The 19,321-nt window shown below is 43.0% G+C and overlaps 1 protein-coding gene across 1 annotated transcript in view; it reads right to left on the bottom strand.

Annotated features, from left to right (window-relative positions):
* Window positions 1-7,538: 7,538 nt before the first annotated feature.
* ANTXRL (ANTXR like) overlaps window positions 7,539-19,321 on the bottom strand; it is a 57,153-nt gene continuing 45,370 nt past the window's right edge. The window contains exon 18 of the mRNA XM_053949553.1: window positions 7,539-12,630. Within this exon, the coding sequence (XP_053805528.1) occupies window positions 12,400-12,630 (231 nt within the window). The 3' untranslated portion in view covers window positions 7,539-12,399. The remainder of the gene's footprint in view (window positions 12,631-19,321) is intronic.

The raw sequence follows: 19,321 nt of genomic DNA, 5'->3' as shown, positions 1-19,321 counted from the left end.
TTTTCTGGATCCCAGTATCTGCTGCCTACTTATACATTTCCCCCTGCTGGGAGAGAATTGGTCAGCTTGCCTTGGAGATAAGCTTTATTGAGGATTCCAAGGACAAAGAAGCCCTTCTAGGCATAAAATCACAGAGTTACAGCAAACAGCCATAAGGCACAGAGGGCAGCAGAGACCAAACCAGACAGCAAATGGGAAAAAGTCCGAGGGGTCATTCTTGCCATCATAAACTAAAAAGGCTGTGAAGGGACAAACCAGGGGATTTTAATGCATAGAAACACTGGCCAAGTTTTAATAAATATGGACAGGCTAGGAAAGGTCTGGAGAACCTGAAATGTGCTGCAAGACTCAGAGCAAGCCTGCACAGACTTAATATAGACCAGAGCAGTTGGCACTCTCAGGCTAGTGGAGCAGAAGGCAGTCCAGTACCCCTTTTGCTTGTGCAAATATAGTTATCCTGAGCAGCTGTAAACATGAACAGATTTGTCTTCATTGGAGTTCTTGTCCCCCCCCCCCCCCCCCCCTTAGGACTTGTGCTAAGTGAGAGAGCTTATCTGTCGTTCATGGACTTTACTACTGTGTACCAGAGACACAACAGCTGTTACAGCACCAGTAAGCAAGGCAAGGCACAACCTCACACATAGCTCAGCAATTACCCTCAGGAACATGCAGCTCTTTAGAAAAGGGGCAGAAGGTGATGCATGGACTCTCCCAAGTCCAGCTTTCTTACTCTGGCACTGACCTCCAGCCCAGGGGCCATACCTGCATTTCAGGTACTACTCCATTTTGGAAAGTGAACCCCAAACGCACAAACCAGATTGTCCAGAAACTCCGCTCAACATAATATTGAGGTGGTTAGAATCTGTCTCAAACAGTGATTGTGTGTGCTTGTACTGCAGAGTACTGTGGTACCCCACAAAATGCAGCCTATCTCTGACCTATCTGCAGGAGGAACACCTGGGCAGTGGGTCAGTCACGCCATGGCTGCAGACACCCACAGTGTGTCAATACAGTGACTCTTTCTCAGGCCTCATCCACCAGCCTCCTCCAGGCTTTCAGAGTCCCTACACCTGCTGACACGCCCAGCACAGCTGTCAGCCAGCAAGAGTGGGCAGCAACCTCCTGTAGAACAACATCTTACACCATAATCAGCTTTGGGTTTACATTTTTAAGCCATTTAGTCCAAATCAATTTTCAGCTAGATGAAATGCAGCAGGGACCAGTGCACTTAGCTTTTCTTGACTCCACCCTGGGACTTTCCAAGCTTGAATCACTGATATTGGAGATGCCCCTGATATGTACTCAGCCAGCACAAAGGGAATAGAAGTCACAATCAGGATTTTTAACAAAAAGGTATCAATAGCCTTAGAAAGATGCATGACTGACATCACTTAAGAAGCTTTTGCTACCCATTAATCTCCCGCAGGTTTGTTGTAGGCTGAGTGACAGCAGTATAAAGGATGCTCTAATTTAGATTGAGGATGACTAAAGTCTTCTAGGGTATAGAGGCAGCCCCCTTTTCCATCTATGAGTTTGTGAAGGCTGGCCCTATGCCTAGAAAGTTTCAGGCCAAAAGCTGACTTCTTTGGAACATGAAAACCTGTGGAAACCAGGTTCTCAAATGCTCAGCAATTTCCTTTCATGTGTTTCACTTCCAATAAAATCTTTTCAAGACTACCAAAACAGCACAGTCCATTGGGAATTTCATCCCAAAGTATGCATTTGTTTGATTTTTTCAGCCAGAAACTTGGAAATCAAGTGGAATTACTGAGGAAACAGCAGACCAAACACAGAGATATACTGTTAGGCAAAGCAATAATACTATAACCATATAACATAAGTACTTTAATTTGAAGAGGAGCTTACCCTTTAGACCAAAGAGGAGAGGGGTATTCTGCTACAAGGCTACAAAATGGATACCTTTCTCTAACCCAGTCTGTAAGCAGAACCATGTAGAACTGGAGCACTGACTAGAGTTCAGCAAATGTCAGAACTGTTTTTTTTTAGTGTATAAAATAAATGACCAAACTCACATAGTACTGTGTTTTCCAGATCTGAACATTACCCCTCCGCAAGTCTTTTAGCTTTACACCCATTACTAACAGCACCTGGACCTATCTTCCAGGGCCATAGCCTAGCCCCTTGCTGCAGCAGCTGCCATGCCTGCAGACAGGCTCACACTCTCACTGTGAAACCATAGGTTTTAAAACCTGCAGGTTTTAAGCCATTGTATAAACAAGACCAGTGACCAGGCACTACCTTTTGCTGCTCCATTTCCCTACCCTACCCTTACCATCCCCCTGCCCCTATTTCTTCCTTTTCTTCCTGTTTATCACTCTTAATCACCTCACCTGGAATCAGATCTCTAAATGGAGAGCTGTGTAAATTTGCCAGCAAGCCTATCCAAACAAAGTTATTGTCTGTTTATGAATGAGGTGTCAGCTGGGTGGGGAAAAGGGTCAGATGGGGAAGTCAGATGGGCAGTTTAGAGTGAGGAGAGCATCTGTAATGCAAAAATAAAGCCCTGCCAAAATTGTACGACTTGTCAGCTCACTACTCACCCTGCCATTTCTTCTGGTGCCTTTGAACCACGTTTCACAGTGAAAATGACCCCAAAATAGGTTTATTTCCATTTGAAAATCATTATCACAATTTAATTTCTGAAGTTGCACTGCAAACAGCTATGAGGCAAGCATAAGAGAAATTTCATATTGCATGTTGTGGGGCATGTTCAATTACAAAAGGAACAAAAGGGTAAAAATTCAGGGCTTGATTCTCCTCAGCACCTCAGTGTCAGTGGTGCCCGTGCTGTAGGGTCTCGGCCCAGAGGTTAGTGAAGGGTGTGGACTTGGCTTTTCCCAGCAGCTTTGCTGCCCAGGGACACTCTGCTGCAGGTGGGAGAGCCAGGGCGAGGCACCAACACTTGTCCTGCCTCTGCTCTGGCACTGACTCTGGCTGAGCATTTTTCTGCTCATTCCTTTCTTAGCTAGTTCTGGTGCCAAGGCATTCCTCCCAGCTGCTCTAACAACCATTCCCCACACAAAGCAGGCAATTGCTGTACTTGTTTAACCCCAAAGGCCAACAAAGAAAGCACCCTCTGAATCAAAATGGTCTGAGGCAGGTCACTTGAGTCTGATGGGGACATGACACGTGCCAGGAGCTCACATGCCAGCAGAGGGTGGTAGGCAGCATTCAGCAAGTCTTTGAATGCTTGGCTGTGCATGTACCTATCTGCATCCATAGGAATTGGTTTTTATGTACTTCCAGATGGAAAAAGTGCGGGTGTTGTACACCGTTAAATGCAGTCCTGCTGTTTGAAATGACCCTGTGATGGAGGCAGACTCACACAGAGCAACCTAAGAGAAAAGTAAAAAAAAGAAAAATTTGCTCACATCCCTGGATGTGAGTCCAGCTGTTTGTAGCAAGGCAGCAACACGCACTTTACTGCTTGTAGTCTCCCAATTATTTATGTCAGAGCTCAGCAACATCTATGACCTTTTGGTTAATTTTGGTTCTCTTCCCACTGCTGCAGAATTGCAGTGACACCACACAAGTCAGTGTGCTCGTGCCAGTCACACAGGTAACACTGCAGTGGGTATCCAGACCTCTCATGGTGGATGTAGAAAAGGCATCTTAAAATCTTGCCAAAGGAAAACAAAAGCAAAGAGACATGAAGCATTGCTTCCCTGTCCTGGGGCCATGGCTGCTGGGGCCAGCCCTGGCAGAGAGGCATCATGCACTTTGCTTGGCTGCAAGCACACTGACAGACTTGTTTTACATTTTTTTCCTGCTGTTAAGTTAGGGCTGCTCCTGACCTACCAAAAATACTGGAATGCCAAACATGAGTCATGTGCTTGGCCAGGAGCAGGAGCCTCTCCAGCCTCTTGCCTCTGCCCCAGGGGTTGCTGCAAAGGTACCCAGAGAGGAAAGCTTGCAGCTGCTAAGTCTGAGAGCAGCCACTATAGCTACAATTGTTGAAATTGCCTGGCCAGGAGGGGCTGAGCTGTAGTGTCCCAACAGCCAGAGCTGGCCTCTGTCCTTGCAGGAAGGGGAACTGAGACACAAATGGCAGAGAAACAGCCATAATTGATTGGCCTGCACTAGCCTCACAGGAGGGAAGGAAAGGCACTCCACAAAAACAACTGTGCAGAGTTTGTGAACACTGAGGTGCTCCATCAACCCCTCAGAGCCCCTGTTGGCACCAGCAGGCTGCAGCTCCGACCCATGGGGAGCAGACAACCACCACCCGTGCATGGCTCAGGAAGAGGAGAACAGGATTCATGAGGGATGCAAAACCTCAGCCTCCAGACAGAACTTCCAGGAGACCACGGCAGAGATGCTTCCTGAGACCACCTGGGAAGCATCCTGCCTTCTCTTCCCAGGGTGATGCTGGGTCCAGCTGGCCTGCGTTAGAGGCAGGGCTGCTCCTTTGCTCCTGTGTATGGCCCGGAGGGAATTAAGATATTTCACATTTTTATTTGTGAGTTACGTAAGCAATTCAAAGGATTAATACTGGAAAAAATAGAAAGAGAGCTGGGAAATTCCAGAGCCTGCAGAGTTACAGTTTCTCCCACTTTTTTCCATAGAGGAGAGTAAGTGCTTCAAGGCACAAGTAGTCCCTGACCATACCTGCTAGCTTGGGAAGAGACAGACCCCAGCAGGGTCTCTGTCACTGTCCTGGCAGATAGGACACTGTCACCCCTGATGTCTCAGATACAGGCTGTTTGCATTCCTGGAGCTGGAGTTTCCTGGTGAGCTATAGCAGAGCCAAGTCTACCATTGTGATGATGGCTTTCAAGGGTTTCTAACTACCTTCTGAAGGCACTGGCTGCTGAGGACATTGCAGCATTTCCCACTTGGAAACAACAGCCTCACTGATGTGTTGAAATCCCTTTATGACTGATGATCCAAACTTACCTTACAGAGGTGCACCAGAAATCCAGGAAAAAACAAAACAAAAATAACAGCAACAACAAGAAAAAAAAAAAAAAAAAAGAAAAAAAAAAGCTGAACTAGGACCAATGGACCAATGTCTACCCCTAGGCACATTCACTGATAACTAAGATATTCTTGATGCAAAAGGAAAGAGGCACAAAGCAGGAACAATTGTGTTTTTGAAGAGATTGAGCTGCCACATATGCTTGCCATATTTTTCCTTTGGTTTTGATTGGCCAAATATGTCTTTTATGATGAAGGGGAATCTTGAGACTCCTGTTTCCACCTCAAAACATCTTTCTATGTACTGAAAAAAAACAGCAACTAGAAAACATTAGAGGGCACTAAGTGTTTTACCCTAACAGCGCATGAGGCAAGAATTGCTGTAAGGCAAGAGTTGCTGTATTTGGTACCTTGTGGCAAACACATGGGTGTTTATTGCATGACTATGGCTTGACAGCTGTGTTCCTGTGTTCACTGGGAAAACTCATGCTCTCAATCCATATCCCTCTGCCATTAGAGGGAAAAGTGTACACTCTAAGTGTGAGGTGTTCTGTCACAGGACCTAGGGTGGTTCTGCTGGGCTCCTGTTTCTACCCTGAAGAAACAGTCTGAGCTCCTGAATCATGGCCCAGAGGTTCAGCAAGATGCAGGACATCAGCGTGGATGAAGGGCAAGGCAGCTGCTCCATGGCAGGGACAGGCTGCTGTGAGGAGAGCTCACTTCAGTGAGTGACCTCTGTGGCTGAGACACAGATGGGCTTTTCTAAGGACCTTCAGTGAAGTACTGACCCATACAATCATGCATTTCTGACAGCTTAAAAGGAAGTATTTCTCAATCTATGTCACAGGCAAAACCTTCCAGCAGGAAAGCTTTCTTTTAGAGAACTTTTCCATATCATACATAATCTCACAGTTCAAGCTGCAGTCAGAAATCAGTGATGTTACCTGGCCAGGAAACTCCAGTGCAGCCTCCCAAGCAGTGAAAAGGAAGGTCCTCTGATGGGCAGGAAAAGGGGAAATTTGTTGCAGAAACAGATGAAACTTGAGATGAGTCCCATCCCAAAGGGCAAAGCACATTCACAGAGTACAGACCAGACAACTCCCAGCATGGGCAACATGCTCTGCCTGTGGTTTCTCAAGGAATGAGAGGAGAGGGGAAAAGAGCATATTTTCCATTCCTGGCTCAGGTTGCTGAAGCCAAAAAAATTCTTGTTGCTGACTTCCATACAGACAGATAGGGTAGAGGTTGGTGTATGTGAACATATAAATGCTACTCCTGAGACTGTGAAGTACATTTGATGAAAGATTCTAAATCAGCACTAGAGGCTTTTTATAGACAATTCTATAACCAAAGACCTGGATCTGCACATTCCCAGTCTCTGGGAAAGCTCAGGTCAAATCTGAATTTTGTTGTCTCAGGCATGCCTAAACCTAAGCAGCCACAGCTGCAGCCAATGTAGGGTTTTTGTTAATGCAGAATAAAAATGCCCAGAGCCTTGGCTGCAGGACTACTTTTATCTGATCTCTTCCAAGAGCCCAAGCCTGCTTTTTGAGTAAGAAGCAGATGGAAGAACAAAAAAGAGCGAAGGCCACAAAACCATTCTGGGTAACTATTGTCTTGCCAGCTTGGGGCACAGAGTGAGAGCAAGCCAGGCTTTTTGTCAGAGCCCCATCCTCCATGAGGGAACAGCACAGCTCCAGGCTGAGGATTTCAATTCCCATTAGCAGCACAGGCAGTTGGAGCTGCCCAGAGGGCACTACACAGCTCCCACCTGCTTTGCTGCAATGAGTTCATGTGGCCACCAGAGTCCCGAAATTTGGCGCCCACCATGTTTTGCAGATGAGGCTCATATGTGCTCAGGGGCAGCTTCCTTTCTCCTTGCACACAGGGCTGTGGCTGCCATGCTGGGCACACTGAGTGCAGACCACAGCTCAACAGCTTTGCAGCAGCCTTGACTACCCATAATTGCAAACTGCTTGGGTTGGAGATTTTTGTGGCCTACCCCTGTTGACTTTCTTGCCTGCCTTATGTCCACCAGCCCTCTGCCCCCAGTCCTCAGTGGGGCTGGAACAGATACAGAGGGAACATCAGAAGCAGGGAGGGACTGAAAATCTGTAGTTCTGTCTGAAGCCTGGTGACTCCAGTGTTTTCAGAAGTGTAGGATTTCCCATGGAATTTCTCTTTGTTAAAGTCTTGAGCTCTGGCATTTTATCTTGCATGAACTTTACTTTATGTCTGTGTGTTCTATGACTCCTCTTTAAGATAGCAGCAATTATTTCAGGTTCTGCCCCATGTGTTAATAAATGTCTGAACCCTGAGTCCAGTTCAATTTACTCAGCATTTCTACCTGGTTTCAAAAAACAATGGCTTACTTTGAATTAGACAAAGATTGAAATTCTGAGCCTAGAAACATGAAACTGAGGCACAGAACATACTCTTGTCTCTAAGTTAGTAGCAAATCAAGGGTGGCAATTCTGACAGCCCAACTCCACATTCTTCTCCTGACCATTAGGTGGCTGAGCTGATTAGAAAGAAGATACAGAGAAGCTTATCGCCTCTTAAAATGACCCTGCAATAAAATTCTTTATAGTGTTTAACCAGTAAGCACTTTTATTGTTGATTCTGAAGCCATTAAGACTACATTATGTTAGATTATAAGATTGTGGCTACATCTCCCACATTTGCATGCAGGCATTACATTTGCAAGGTTTTCTCAGAAAAACGGAGCACGTGCCTAAAATGTATAAAGTTACATGATTATAACATGGAAGCAGCATGTCAGTTACAGAAATTTGTACCACATGTACCAGTAACAAACCCATACCCCCCAAGTAAAGCTTCTTTATCCCTCAAAAATCTTACTGCTTCCTCTGTCCTACATCTCCATGCCCCAGCTGTGGATCAGCCCACATCCCCACTGTTTCTGAAAACACTACATCTTTCTAAACAAATGAAAAATTAAAAAATTGACTACAGTACATTTTTCCCCATAAAAACCAAAACATTTCCTAAAACGCTTTTCCCTCCCAATCCTTATCTTGATCTCCTAAATGAAAAAAACTATCATAATCTACACATTTGTTCAAGCACTGTTATAGGCTAGGAATCTCTATTGCATTATTCAATGGTATAAACTTCTAAAAAAACTAGGATGACCCAAAAATTCCCCTCACCCCAAAACTACAGAGAACTGAAAATGCTATACTGCATTATCACACTTGCATGCATGTATCCTGAGCCACCTCTATTTATTCACCTTGAGCCCCTTTTAATAAATAACTGTCCAGCAGTAACATCCAGAAGTGTGCTGTCTCCTCCAAATTAAACTCTATATTTACAGAAGTAGGGCTGTTTTCTCAGTTAAATGTTTCTTAAAAAAAAAAAAAACAAACCAACAAAACAAACAAACCACAAAAAACCCCAAAGTAACAACAATAAAACCAGCAAATGATTAAAGAGAGAAAGTGTATTACTGATCATGTTGTCTGAAGACCAACAGGACTAAAAAGCATTAGGAGCACCAGGTGCACTTGCATTTGAACTGGTACAGTTCATGAAATAATGTCATTCATTGTTATGCTTGCTCTTTCACATGAGAAGCTGATTATTTTCCTTTTTTTTTTTTTTTTTTCTTTTTCTATTTAGGACCGTCTGCTCTGCAGGCTACTCCCACAGATGGCAACACATGCACTGAGCTTGAAAAATGGCCATAAATATGCTTTGATCAATGTGGTTCTGTATCAGGTTTAAACACATTGAATTTCCCTCCCCGCTGCTTTGCACCTTGGGTCATTTCACATCTGTACTAAGTGTGAGACCAAGGTCTCCTGAATCCACATTTTCCTCTAGGATTTGGAGAAGCATTAGATATTCACTTTTTGCAAGTGTCAAATGGTGCTATATACTGGAAAATACATGGGAATCATTCCCACATGAGAACATTTCTTAGCAGTGTAACTACTGTAATCACAATTGGCATATACAAGAATGCCAAAACCAACATTGAAACAACAAGTCCATTAGAGGGATTTTGTCCCTTCATTTATTTTCAGACCATTTTCAGTCCATTTCTCAGCTGATGGACACTGATATTTGTGCCTTGATTTCAGTTGGTCTATTTTGATTTATACCAGGTAAGGATCAAGCTCAACAGATGATAAAATAGCAACTACTTTCTCCTACTGTGCTGTTACAGTGCCTGAGATCACTGCAAATGGGTACATTTCTGTACAACCAAAAGGCCTTTCTGTAGCCAGTGCAGCATATTCATTGCTCCCACCTTTGCAAAGAAAATTCAGTTTAAGGCAAAAAAGTTCACTTTCCCTTCCTGCTTTACCAGCAAACTAAACCTGCAGTGCTCCTGTCACTGAGGCTGCAGCCAAAACTCAAGTTACACATCAAATGCTTAAATTTTTTACAGTGAGAATGCAGGAAACTCCATTTATGCCAAATCTAATTCTCAAATCCATGGTGGTTCCTGCTTTATCATACATGAATCCATTCACCTAGGATTTGGCAAAGCCTAAGCTGTTTCTATTCCTGCTGCAAGTTGTGCAGAATTATTATTAGTGTTATCTTTGCAAAACTGTCTATTCCAGCAAAGACAAATATTCTCCTCAACGGCAAACAACAGGCATGTTGGATGTGTGACTGTGAGAAGCCCTGCCTAAGCCAACACCTCCACTGTCACTGGTAGGGAGTCACATTCCACCAACATTAACATGAGGGCAAATCACCAACTCTACTCACCCTGCTCAAGACTTCTACAGGTGCAAGACAAGACAAAATTTGGCTCCCAGGCTTTTTCAATAGCTAAAGTTAACTCTTGACCCACAAGTCACTGCTTCAATCTCACTTCTGCCTGCTGATAAGACTTGGTATCTACAGAGCAGCGGTCTGTTGCAGCCTCACAAGAACTTAAAGCTCTAATGCCTGTTTTGTCCTGGCATGGGTGTCAGTTTTATTGTCCTCTGCCATTTCAATTTCTAGTTAGCATTTGCTGGCTAATTATTCTCATACAACCAATGTGAGAAGCTGTTAGGTTCATGGTACATACACATTACGAATTATCTTAGACCCAGCAAGGTTACTGTAGGGTTTCTATATTACCAGTATAATGCCCATCAATGATCTCTGCTTGTGAAGCACCTTCCCCCACCCTTCCTCCTGCCCTCCCACTGCAGTCATTCAGTTCCTTTCATTGGGGTAAAAACAGAGTTTCACCAGAACTGCAGTGAAAAATAAGACTTGTTTTAGTTTCACCTTTCATCTGAAAGAAACAGAGATAGGTGATAACTCTGTGTCACACTGGCTGCAAAAGGCCTTTCTATTCATAGGAGTGCAACTCTCAAGCAATTTTTGTAAAGCAAGAGAAACCAAACAAAACCCTGCACAGCTCCCACACACAAGCACACACACACACACATACTCTTCTTTCCCCTCCAAACAGAAATCCATTCTCATGAACCAAATTATGCAGACCCTATTCAAGTGTCGAAGAAGAATGAGGATAGGGTTGAGTGCATCCCAATTCTCCTTTCTGATCACAATGAAGTCACAGGTCAGCAAAGTACTTGGGCATAAGGAAGTTTTTCTTGACCTGCAGGACATTTTGACACATGCAGAAGTGCTTTGCTGACTCTGGCCTAAATTGGGAACAGTTCCAAGGCCAGTTGGCACTCACAACCATGATTCCACTACCTGCACCAATATATATGAGGTAAGAGCTAAGCTCAAGAGAGCAGAGCAGTGCAAGAGGAGAAAGAGGCTCTGTGGTTCTTCTGAGTCATGTTTGACAGCCTCAGCTGCATACACACGGCATGTCACAGTGATCAGCAAAGACTGATGAGAGCTTGGTGGTGTTCTGCAAGTGGGCCTTCCACTGGAAACATTAAGCTTGATTTCTGTTTCTACCAGTATCACTTTATATGCCTGTAACAACTGCATTAAAAGGTTTTAAATCTGGAGCAACTGTACAATACAGTTAGTATTATATCTTAGACTTATGTGCCAATAACTACTATGATGTGTTACACACCCACACACAGATGGAGAAATAGGCATATGCTGTGTCATAATGCAACATATCATTATTTCTACAACTGTCCTAAAAACACAGCCAGTGCCAAAGCAGACCAGCATAGGTTTCCTCTCCAATACAATAGGTAGTGGTGGAGAAAAAGCAAGCTCAGGTGTTACTTTGATTTACTAGGGAATGCTCTGGGCACAACCCACTCAGGTATTGCTTAGTGAACACTAATAATGGGCTGGCCCACAGTCCCGCGTCATAAATTCCCTCCTCTGTGTGGGTGCTCGCATCGCTTTCTGATGACACCCAGAACTGCAGCCATGGGAGAGCAGCCAAGCATGTAAAACAGGGATAAAAGCTCATGCTCACTCTTCACACCATGCCTCTCAGCCACAGGTAGACTGCAGGGTTACATATTAGTGAGATCTGAACTGTCTAAAGAAAGAGCTGCTCAAAGAGGAATTTATGTTTTAATCACAAAATCAAATTCTTCTTGGCAGTAAGATCAAAAGGAAATTTATCAAATCAAATAGCAATAGAATCAGTCCCTCAATGTTGCTGATATAAATAACACATTATATTTGCTTACTACAGCATCTATGCTCAAATTCCATGTATGTTTGCTTCCTTTTGGACTACTCTTTCTGTAAATGAAAACTAAACACAAAGCCAAAATATTTTTCACAAAATTCCTCTGAACTTTGGAAAAATATGAACCCAAGTCTTGTACAAAATCTGGATTTCTAGATAGAGTATCTCATCTCCACTGGTTATCCTCTGCAACCACATCTAAACATATGCAGAGATGGCAGGCTCAGAACTGATTTTTCCAGGGGGAAAAGATATATCCCTCTTCTATGACAGATTATTGATCTAGATTATTGGCACATAGTCTTGTTACCTCATTACTGTTACTGGCCTCTTAAAATTTCCATGGAAATTCCACCTGCAGAACCAAAGGCAAAAAGTTATCTTTGCAATTGTTGATCCATATTAATTTCTGGATGCAGTACTGTTGGGGAAAAGAAAGCAAATTCCTCAATGAACCAACTTGTAGGTGGCAGCTATCAAAGCCACTGATGCACGAGTACTGGCTGAAGTTATTAATGAATGATCTGACATAGCAAGTCAGACAACTGTCATATCTAAATAGATCTTCAAAAGTATACACAAAGAAGCTGCTACTGTATCTAGATGATCATTTTGGTTTGTTTCTATACCCCATAGCTCTGAATCTTTCCACTGAATGTTTACTCAGCACGTGTGGTATAAATATATTCATACACTAAAATTGACACTTGGCAATATTTTTTCCTTTTTTTCTTTTTGCTGACCAGCAACAAATTCTGCTATCTTTAACTGTAAACCAATACTCAATAAATATGCTGTGTTCAGCAAAGAGACATGTTGTGTCGATCAGGTTTTGCTGCACTCTAAGCCATGGGCTGTGGGGGTGGGCGTGAAGGAGGAGGCCCAGGAGGAGCTCGGGATGGAGGTGGTCCAGGAGGTGGCTGCCTGGAAGGAGGTTGCAGAGACACAGGAGAGGAAGGATTCCTTGGAGCGTTGTTGAGGGGGGTGTTGTCGCGCAATGGCAGCTTCGGCGGTGGGCTGTAAGGGGCAGAGGTCCCATCCGATTTCACACGGGTGAAGTTTATACATCTTCCCTAGAGGTGAAGAAAAATTCATTATTAAATAGAAGGTATTTTGATTCATTAGTAGCTAGTCAAAGGTACTATAAGCAGAGAGGTCAGGCTACATTTCATCCAGTATCATTGACTGGGTCCTAGAAATTACATTCAAACCATGCTGTATTAAAGCTCGTACCTTCCTTGATTTTCAGAGCTACTGCCTGTAGAGAATAGCCTAGGACTGGCTTAATCCAAAAGGGACCACGTTGGGACTGTGCTCTCTGCTGTGCTACAAGAGCAGAACATGCCGAACGTGACAGGTCCACCCAAGTCACGCTTCCCTTGGTGGCATCTCTGACTGCAAAGCTGTGCTTGAAAAAACTCATACAGGATTATACCAGAGCAATGACATCAGCAAAGATACACTAGCTCTGATTTTCAAAGTGTCCTAGCCTGGCTGATGTTTGTGCTTTGAACATTACACTGGGATAGCATGTGTCTTCTGTGCTCCAGTGTAGATGTGACTCCCCTCAGAAACACCAAAAAGGTGTGGGACTTGCACAGAGTGCTCTTCAATGCAGGTGTTTTCAGGATGGATGCAGGATGCAGACAGGCAGGACCTGATGGGAGCACTGTATGTGGGAATTTTAAAACAGAAGTATCTTGGATTTGAAAAAAAAGCAAGCACTGGGGATGTCCTAGTCAACTAGGGGCTAAATGCAAATATGTCAGGGTTTCCTTTAGCCAAACTAAAGCTTTGCATAGGTTCCCACTAACCAAGTTCTAGACAGGAAAAGAGAGAGAGAGAGAGAGAGAGAGAGAGAGAGAGAGAGACCCCAAAGACCACCTAGCCCCTCTCCTGTGGGAGGCAGCCAGAGGCTCCTAGGTAATGCAAAAGCTACATGGTACCCTCAGTGAGGCACCTCAGATAGCGTGCATGCTAGAATCAACAAACTAAATTCAGCTCAAGGTTATGACAACATCCCCATAGCAAATTGAGGAGAAGGATTCCAAATATAGAAAACTTGTCTCAAAGCAGCTGTAGATCATGATCCTCCCCAGCTACCAATGGCTGTGGCAGCAGGAATACAAAAACCCGCATCAGTCACAGATTCTCTTGGCTCAGTGCTGCCTGGCATGAGAAAACTCTGAAGGTGTTTAGAGAATGGGCTGAGTTTCTGTGGCAAACTCACAAATCACAATTTCCTCAGGAAACAAGGCATAAGCCATCACAGCAGAACCTCAGCTGTTTTGTTGAGTGACTTCCAATGCCTGCACCTTTGTTCCTGAAAAATATTTCTTTAAGAAGAGGGGAATCACTTAAGTCTATGGCTTCGCTGAAGAAAGGCAGCATTTTGAAGCAGCGTTTCAAAAGAAGCTTGTGTAAGCTCCAGAGCTCAGAAAATGATTTTATAAACGTACTAAAACCCAAAGGGTACCACCCTAACACTTACTTGGGCTGAATGGCTCTGGGCTTCCAGAGCTCAGCTGCAGACACGAGTTGTTTGAATGGGCATGTTGTTGCCTGCACATGAGACACACTCAGTAGTTCTCTGTCCTAGCTTTCAGCATCGCAATTCACCACTACACTTAACAGTATCAATGAGTAGGATAAAATTCTCTTCCTAAAAACCCAGGCTTGCTATGCCAGACTTTGGTTATGAGCCAGGTTCATGGCAATACTATACTGGGACCAGAGTGTTTGCATGGAGGCAAAAGGCAAAAGCCAAGGTCTTGGTTACTTCTTCAAAGATAAACCACTGGATCAAAAAAACCAAGTCAATGCTTTGCTCTACTCCATCACAGAACTCAAGTCCTCACCAGCATTGCAGCAAGCAGCCATCCTTGCCAGGTATTTGCCTTCTGCTGTGCTTCACTGAGCCCACTTGGAAATTCAGCAGTATTTACTGACATGCAACAAATGTTACAGATATATTTAACAGCTGTACATCAAATTCATTTAAGAAAACTCAGCCTTGATATTTAAAAAGTTATGAATTTAGATCAGCTAAATAATCACTCAGGATGAAAGAAAAAAAAAAAAGAAAAAGAAAAAAGGTCAGAGGTGCTCACATGAAATGCACCATATGGGGAGGGAAAAATTTAGGACAGAACAATCTCCCTCATAGTAAATGCAAAGCTGCAAACCCAAAACTACTGCTTTTGCCTACAAGCCTTTCCTGCCCCTCTGTTGTGTCTCTCTCACAAACATCAATTCCAAATATATTCATAGTCTATAATCAAAGGGGATCCCATAAATCTGTTTGCATTACTTTCACTTCAGTTAAAGTGATAGGCGACGTCAAACTGCTGCCAGTTTCTGCCACACTCACTGATTTGTCAGACAGATGGGTAATTTAAAGGCCATGCGCTGCATTGTGTCATGAAAAATACGGTTGAGTTGGGAGAGTCTGACAGATAGAGGCTTGGATGATCGATGTATGTATTGTGACACTTCCTCACAAAAGATTATCAGTGTTAGCCTACAATCTCATATATCAAAGACTTCTTGTGAATACTGGAGCAAATCCTCCTGAGCACTTCAAGCAGCCATTGATAAAATGGGGCCAAACTCTAAGCCAGTGTCAGGATTAACAGCTGAAAAGGGAAAGGGAAGAACAAATGATAATACAACAAAGTGATAGTTTGGACTTATCAAGTGTATTTTGTCAAAGGATTTCTAGGTTGAAGAATTAAGTCCTCCACACATCACAGTCTCCATATAACAGAGTGCCACTGTTATTCTACCTAACATGCACATCCCTCTGGGGTTAGTTTATAAATAAAAAAATCCATAATGTTTCTCAAATGAACATGCTAACCACAGGATTTTTAATATTCTCTGGTTGAAAGAATTAAGTAATTTCCTTTCCAAAGGCATATAAAGGGTTTTAAACCCTGGGAACACAGACAGAAATTAAGTATCCTGAACACTTATCTCTGCTTTTCCTGCACAGAGGATTAACAGGGATTAAGAAGCCACCACCACCACTTTAGCAGAGGTAATGATATATATTTGTCCCGAAGCACGGAACACACTGTTTCAGGGAAGGTGTCAGAGCTGCAAGGTGCAGCAATACCAGGATGATCTCAGGCACCACAGCTGTCGGTAGCTGCTTTATTGTGTTCTAGGAGGCAGATGATGTGCGTGAATCCAGCTCTGGCTGGCTGGGCCCCGCTCAGATGGCGCGACCCGCACCGCGTACGGTCATTCAGGCACCAACTGAAGGTCAGCGATGCGCCATATGGAGTTACGCCCTTCCTGCAGCTCACATCTGCACCGTCTTCCTAATGCACAATTATTTTGCCTCCCCATATGTCCATCCACTTGTTAGGCTCTTGTTATGCTGCTTGCCAAATTGGCTTTTCAAAAAGTACAAATACTGAAGCAGTGGGATCTGCCCTTGTCCCGACTCCAGCTTTTATCCCAGTGTAACAATCACATGTGCAATTCAGGCACTTTGTACTTCTCGGCAAAGTTCTCTCGACCACCTAGGATGTGTTATTGTGTGTGGTTTAACGATGGGAGGAAGGGAGGAGCCTCATGAAAGCCATCACATCATGTTGCTGGGCTCTCTTCATCACAGCGCTCACTACATCATTCCCCAGCATTCATTTCCCCAAAATCTTTAGCTACTACTCAGCAAGTTTTCAATTGACAGAAATGACTGTTAAAAAAATCCAGGCAATTCAAAGAGTGCCATGGGGAAGTCTGTTCACCCATGATACTAGCAGCACTTCAGCAAAAAGAATTTTAAAAATCCAGGCCATCTGCCAGTAGCTGTCCCTTTTCTCTCTTCATTTTAATACATGCATTGGTGTTTAACAAAAATCAAATCCAGTTTCATCTCTGTGCATGTCAGTATTCGTGTACACAAAAGTAAGCCTGTTTCTTATTTTTAGCTACATTAGTTGACCTAATAAAAGACATCCTTTCTGTTATAAATTTTGCTTGATTTTCCATTCCCTCTTGGTTTGGCTTACGGGGTCCCAGTGCTGCAATTTGGATTTGAAGAGGTGTATATCTGATTGAAAATTAGTTAGCTTCACTTAGTTTACTGAATTTTCTTGTCTTTGACCTTGTAAGAATATGATAACTTGCATTTTAGAATGGATTAAAATAAAATAAGTCCTTTAAAGTTTGAGCAAGGCTATTCAAAACACTAGACTACCAAATTAAAAATGAAGTTGCTCCCAGTAAGGAAGTATTAAATTATTATTTATTATTTTATAACAAATTTCATAGTTTTATAATGTTTAAGTATGAAATTATTATTTATTATAAGTATTATTTAGGACGCTGAAATCCAAAATTAATGTAATTTCCTTGGGCTCTCTCCAGTTTTGTTATCTGTGTTTATCTATGGGATGAGTCTGCCAGCTTGCTATGGACCTGGTTCATCAGCTTCACTTCCTAAATATCTCTCAACAGTTCAGTATAAAAATGTAGCTCTAAATCTCAAAATAATAGATTAAGATTTTATGCTACTTACAAAACCACAAGAGGGAGAATATACAAAAAGTCATGATCACTTTAGCTAAGTGAAGACTTTCATCCACAGACCCAGAAAACAATGAGATATACACCCTTAAAGATCAGTGACTTTGGAAAATTTGAATTTTGGCAAAATTAGGGATTGCCCTGTCTTCTAATAAAGAACCAGACAGAGTGTTCTAGGAGAAACACCTACACAGAATGTCCTAAACCAGCCAGTATGGGAAACTCATTTAGGAAATCTATTCATCAGAGGTAGATTATGGATACAACACCTGTACAGTGAAAGAGATGAAGCAAGGTGGTACAGAGTTCCCAATATTTGAGTTCCCTGGGCAAGTGTCAGGATTAGCAGCTGGCTCCTCAGGAGCCAGGATCTATGTGCATCAGCCTTTGCCAAAAGCTTCCTCACACTGCACTGCTTCACGCTGACTGTGCACTCAACATGTCATGGCTCATTAAAACCTTCATGGATTTCCTGGGAATTGCACTGATTACCCTGCAGCAGACAGGCTAGAAATTAGTGAGCTGCTGAAACAGTTTGTCACGTAAAACCCAAGGCTGCCTGGTTTTCAGGCACATACAAGTAACTTTTACTAACTCCTGTTCTTACATTTAGGACTCAGATATCGTTTTTGTGTTGAAAAATAAAGCACTGGAAGTGCCAGAGATTTCCATATCACCAGTTAGGTGACTGATCACGCTTTCAGGTTAATAAATATGTAATTTATAATTATTTTCTAATTATATTATTTAATGATTAAATTATAATCATCAAAATTCATTGTATGGTGGCTATTTCATTAATCATTAACAATTATGTTATAAAATTGTCATTAATTTTTATATGAAGCCATTTTAAGTTATCAGGGCTCAAATCAAAACATTAAATATCATCAAGTTAAAATATTTGTTTGCATGCTAACCTGACTCTCATACATATCTTCCAGTTTACTAAATCCTCTCTTGTACATAACAATTTTCTGGGGATCTATTTGGCAGCTCCGGATTGACACCTACAATGATGGTAATCCACAACTATGAAGAGATAAGAGAAAATGAGGTTGACTGAAGAGAACAGGGTCTTAAAAGTAAGGTCCAGTAAAGTGGCAGTGTCCAGCAATGAGAATGTAAATATTTCCTTTGGTGTTGCTTTTAAAAAGGAAAATAAGTTCAGCCCATTCTTTTCCCAGTGTATTATCTGGCCTCTTCCTAAGTAAACTCCTATCACTTTTGCTCCCTCCCTTCTATGATGGAGTTATTGGAGGGGAGGGAAATCACTGCACTGTGGGTTGTGAATCATTCATTGTAACAGTGAGGATCCTGTAATGCCCTTAGGCACATCAGATAAATTCAAATAGAAAATTACAAAATGAAAATGCAAATGCACAAGGAGGATCCTAGCAGCAGCAGCAAACTCTGTTTACAGCACATCATGAGTAAGGTGATGCTACCAAGAGGTGTAACCTACTGGGCTCACCCAAAGTGCTGCTCATTGCAAAAGGAATTAGCCTGAGCTTTAAGATGTGGGAGGTAACCCAACTTTAAACAGGATACATATCCTGACCCAGGAAGGGGCAGTGATATTTAAAAGCAGCTGGGGCACACACGAATCCTTCACAAAGTCCACAAAAACCCCATTAAAAGTTTCTCATTTTAGCCACCAAACTAAACCACCCACAAACCCTGGCTCACTGGAGCAGCACCATGGAGATGCAGCACAGGAAGTTAATCCCTGCCTCACAAACTCGGACTCCCAAGTCCCAAACAATGAGATCCTGCACATGGGCCAGCAGCTGGGCACATGGTGACAGTGACACACAGCTAAGCAATTCCTTGGACTGCTGACACATTCAGGACAAAACCTATTGTCTTGGCTGAGGCATGGCTGACATTGATGCCCAAAAAGCACAGGCAAGATGCCTGAGCCCCTCTCAGAGAAGCAAAACGGGACCAGCCTGGTTTGTAAATAAGCTGGGAGAAAAAAATCCTTCAAAGTCCAATATGTCCTCAGACACCCTGGCTGTGGGGGCCAAATAGCTGAGAAAATAGGGTTTATCAGGTGGGGAAGGGATGAGAGAGCACAGGAGCTCTTCTTTTGACACTAAATGTGTGATAATCCCATCCAGGGATCCCCCATGGACCAAGGGAGGTAGGTTGCCAGGACAAACTCGCAAACAGACCCATGGCATGCATTGCACATAACAACAGCAATAAAGTCATCTTTCAGTT

Source organism: Vidua chalybeata, chromosome 8, assembly GCF_026979565.1.
Source record: "Vidua chalybeata isolate OUT-0048 chromosome 8, bVidCha1 merged haplotype, whole genome shotgun sequence".
In the NCBI taxonomy this organism is placed as follows: Eukaryota; Metazoa; Chordata; class Aves; order Passeriformes; family Viduidae; genus Vidua; species Vidua chalybeata.
This window is presented reverse-complemented; position numbering and strand designations above follow the sequence as displayed.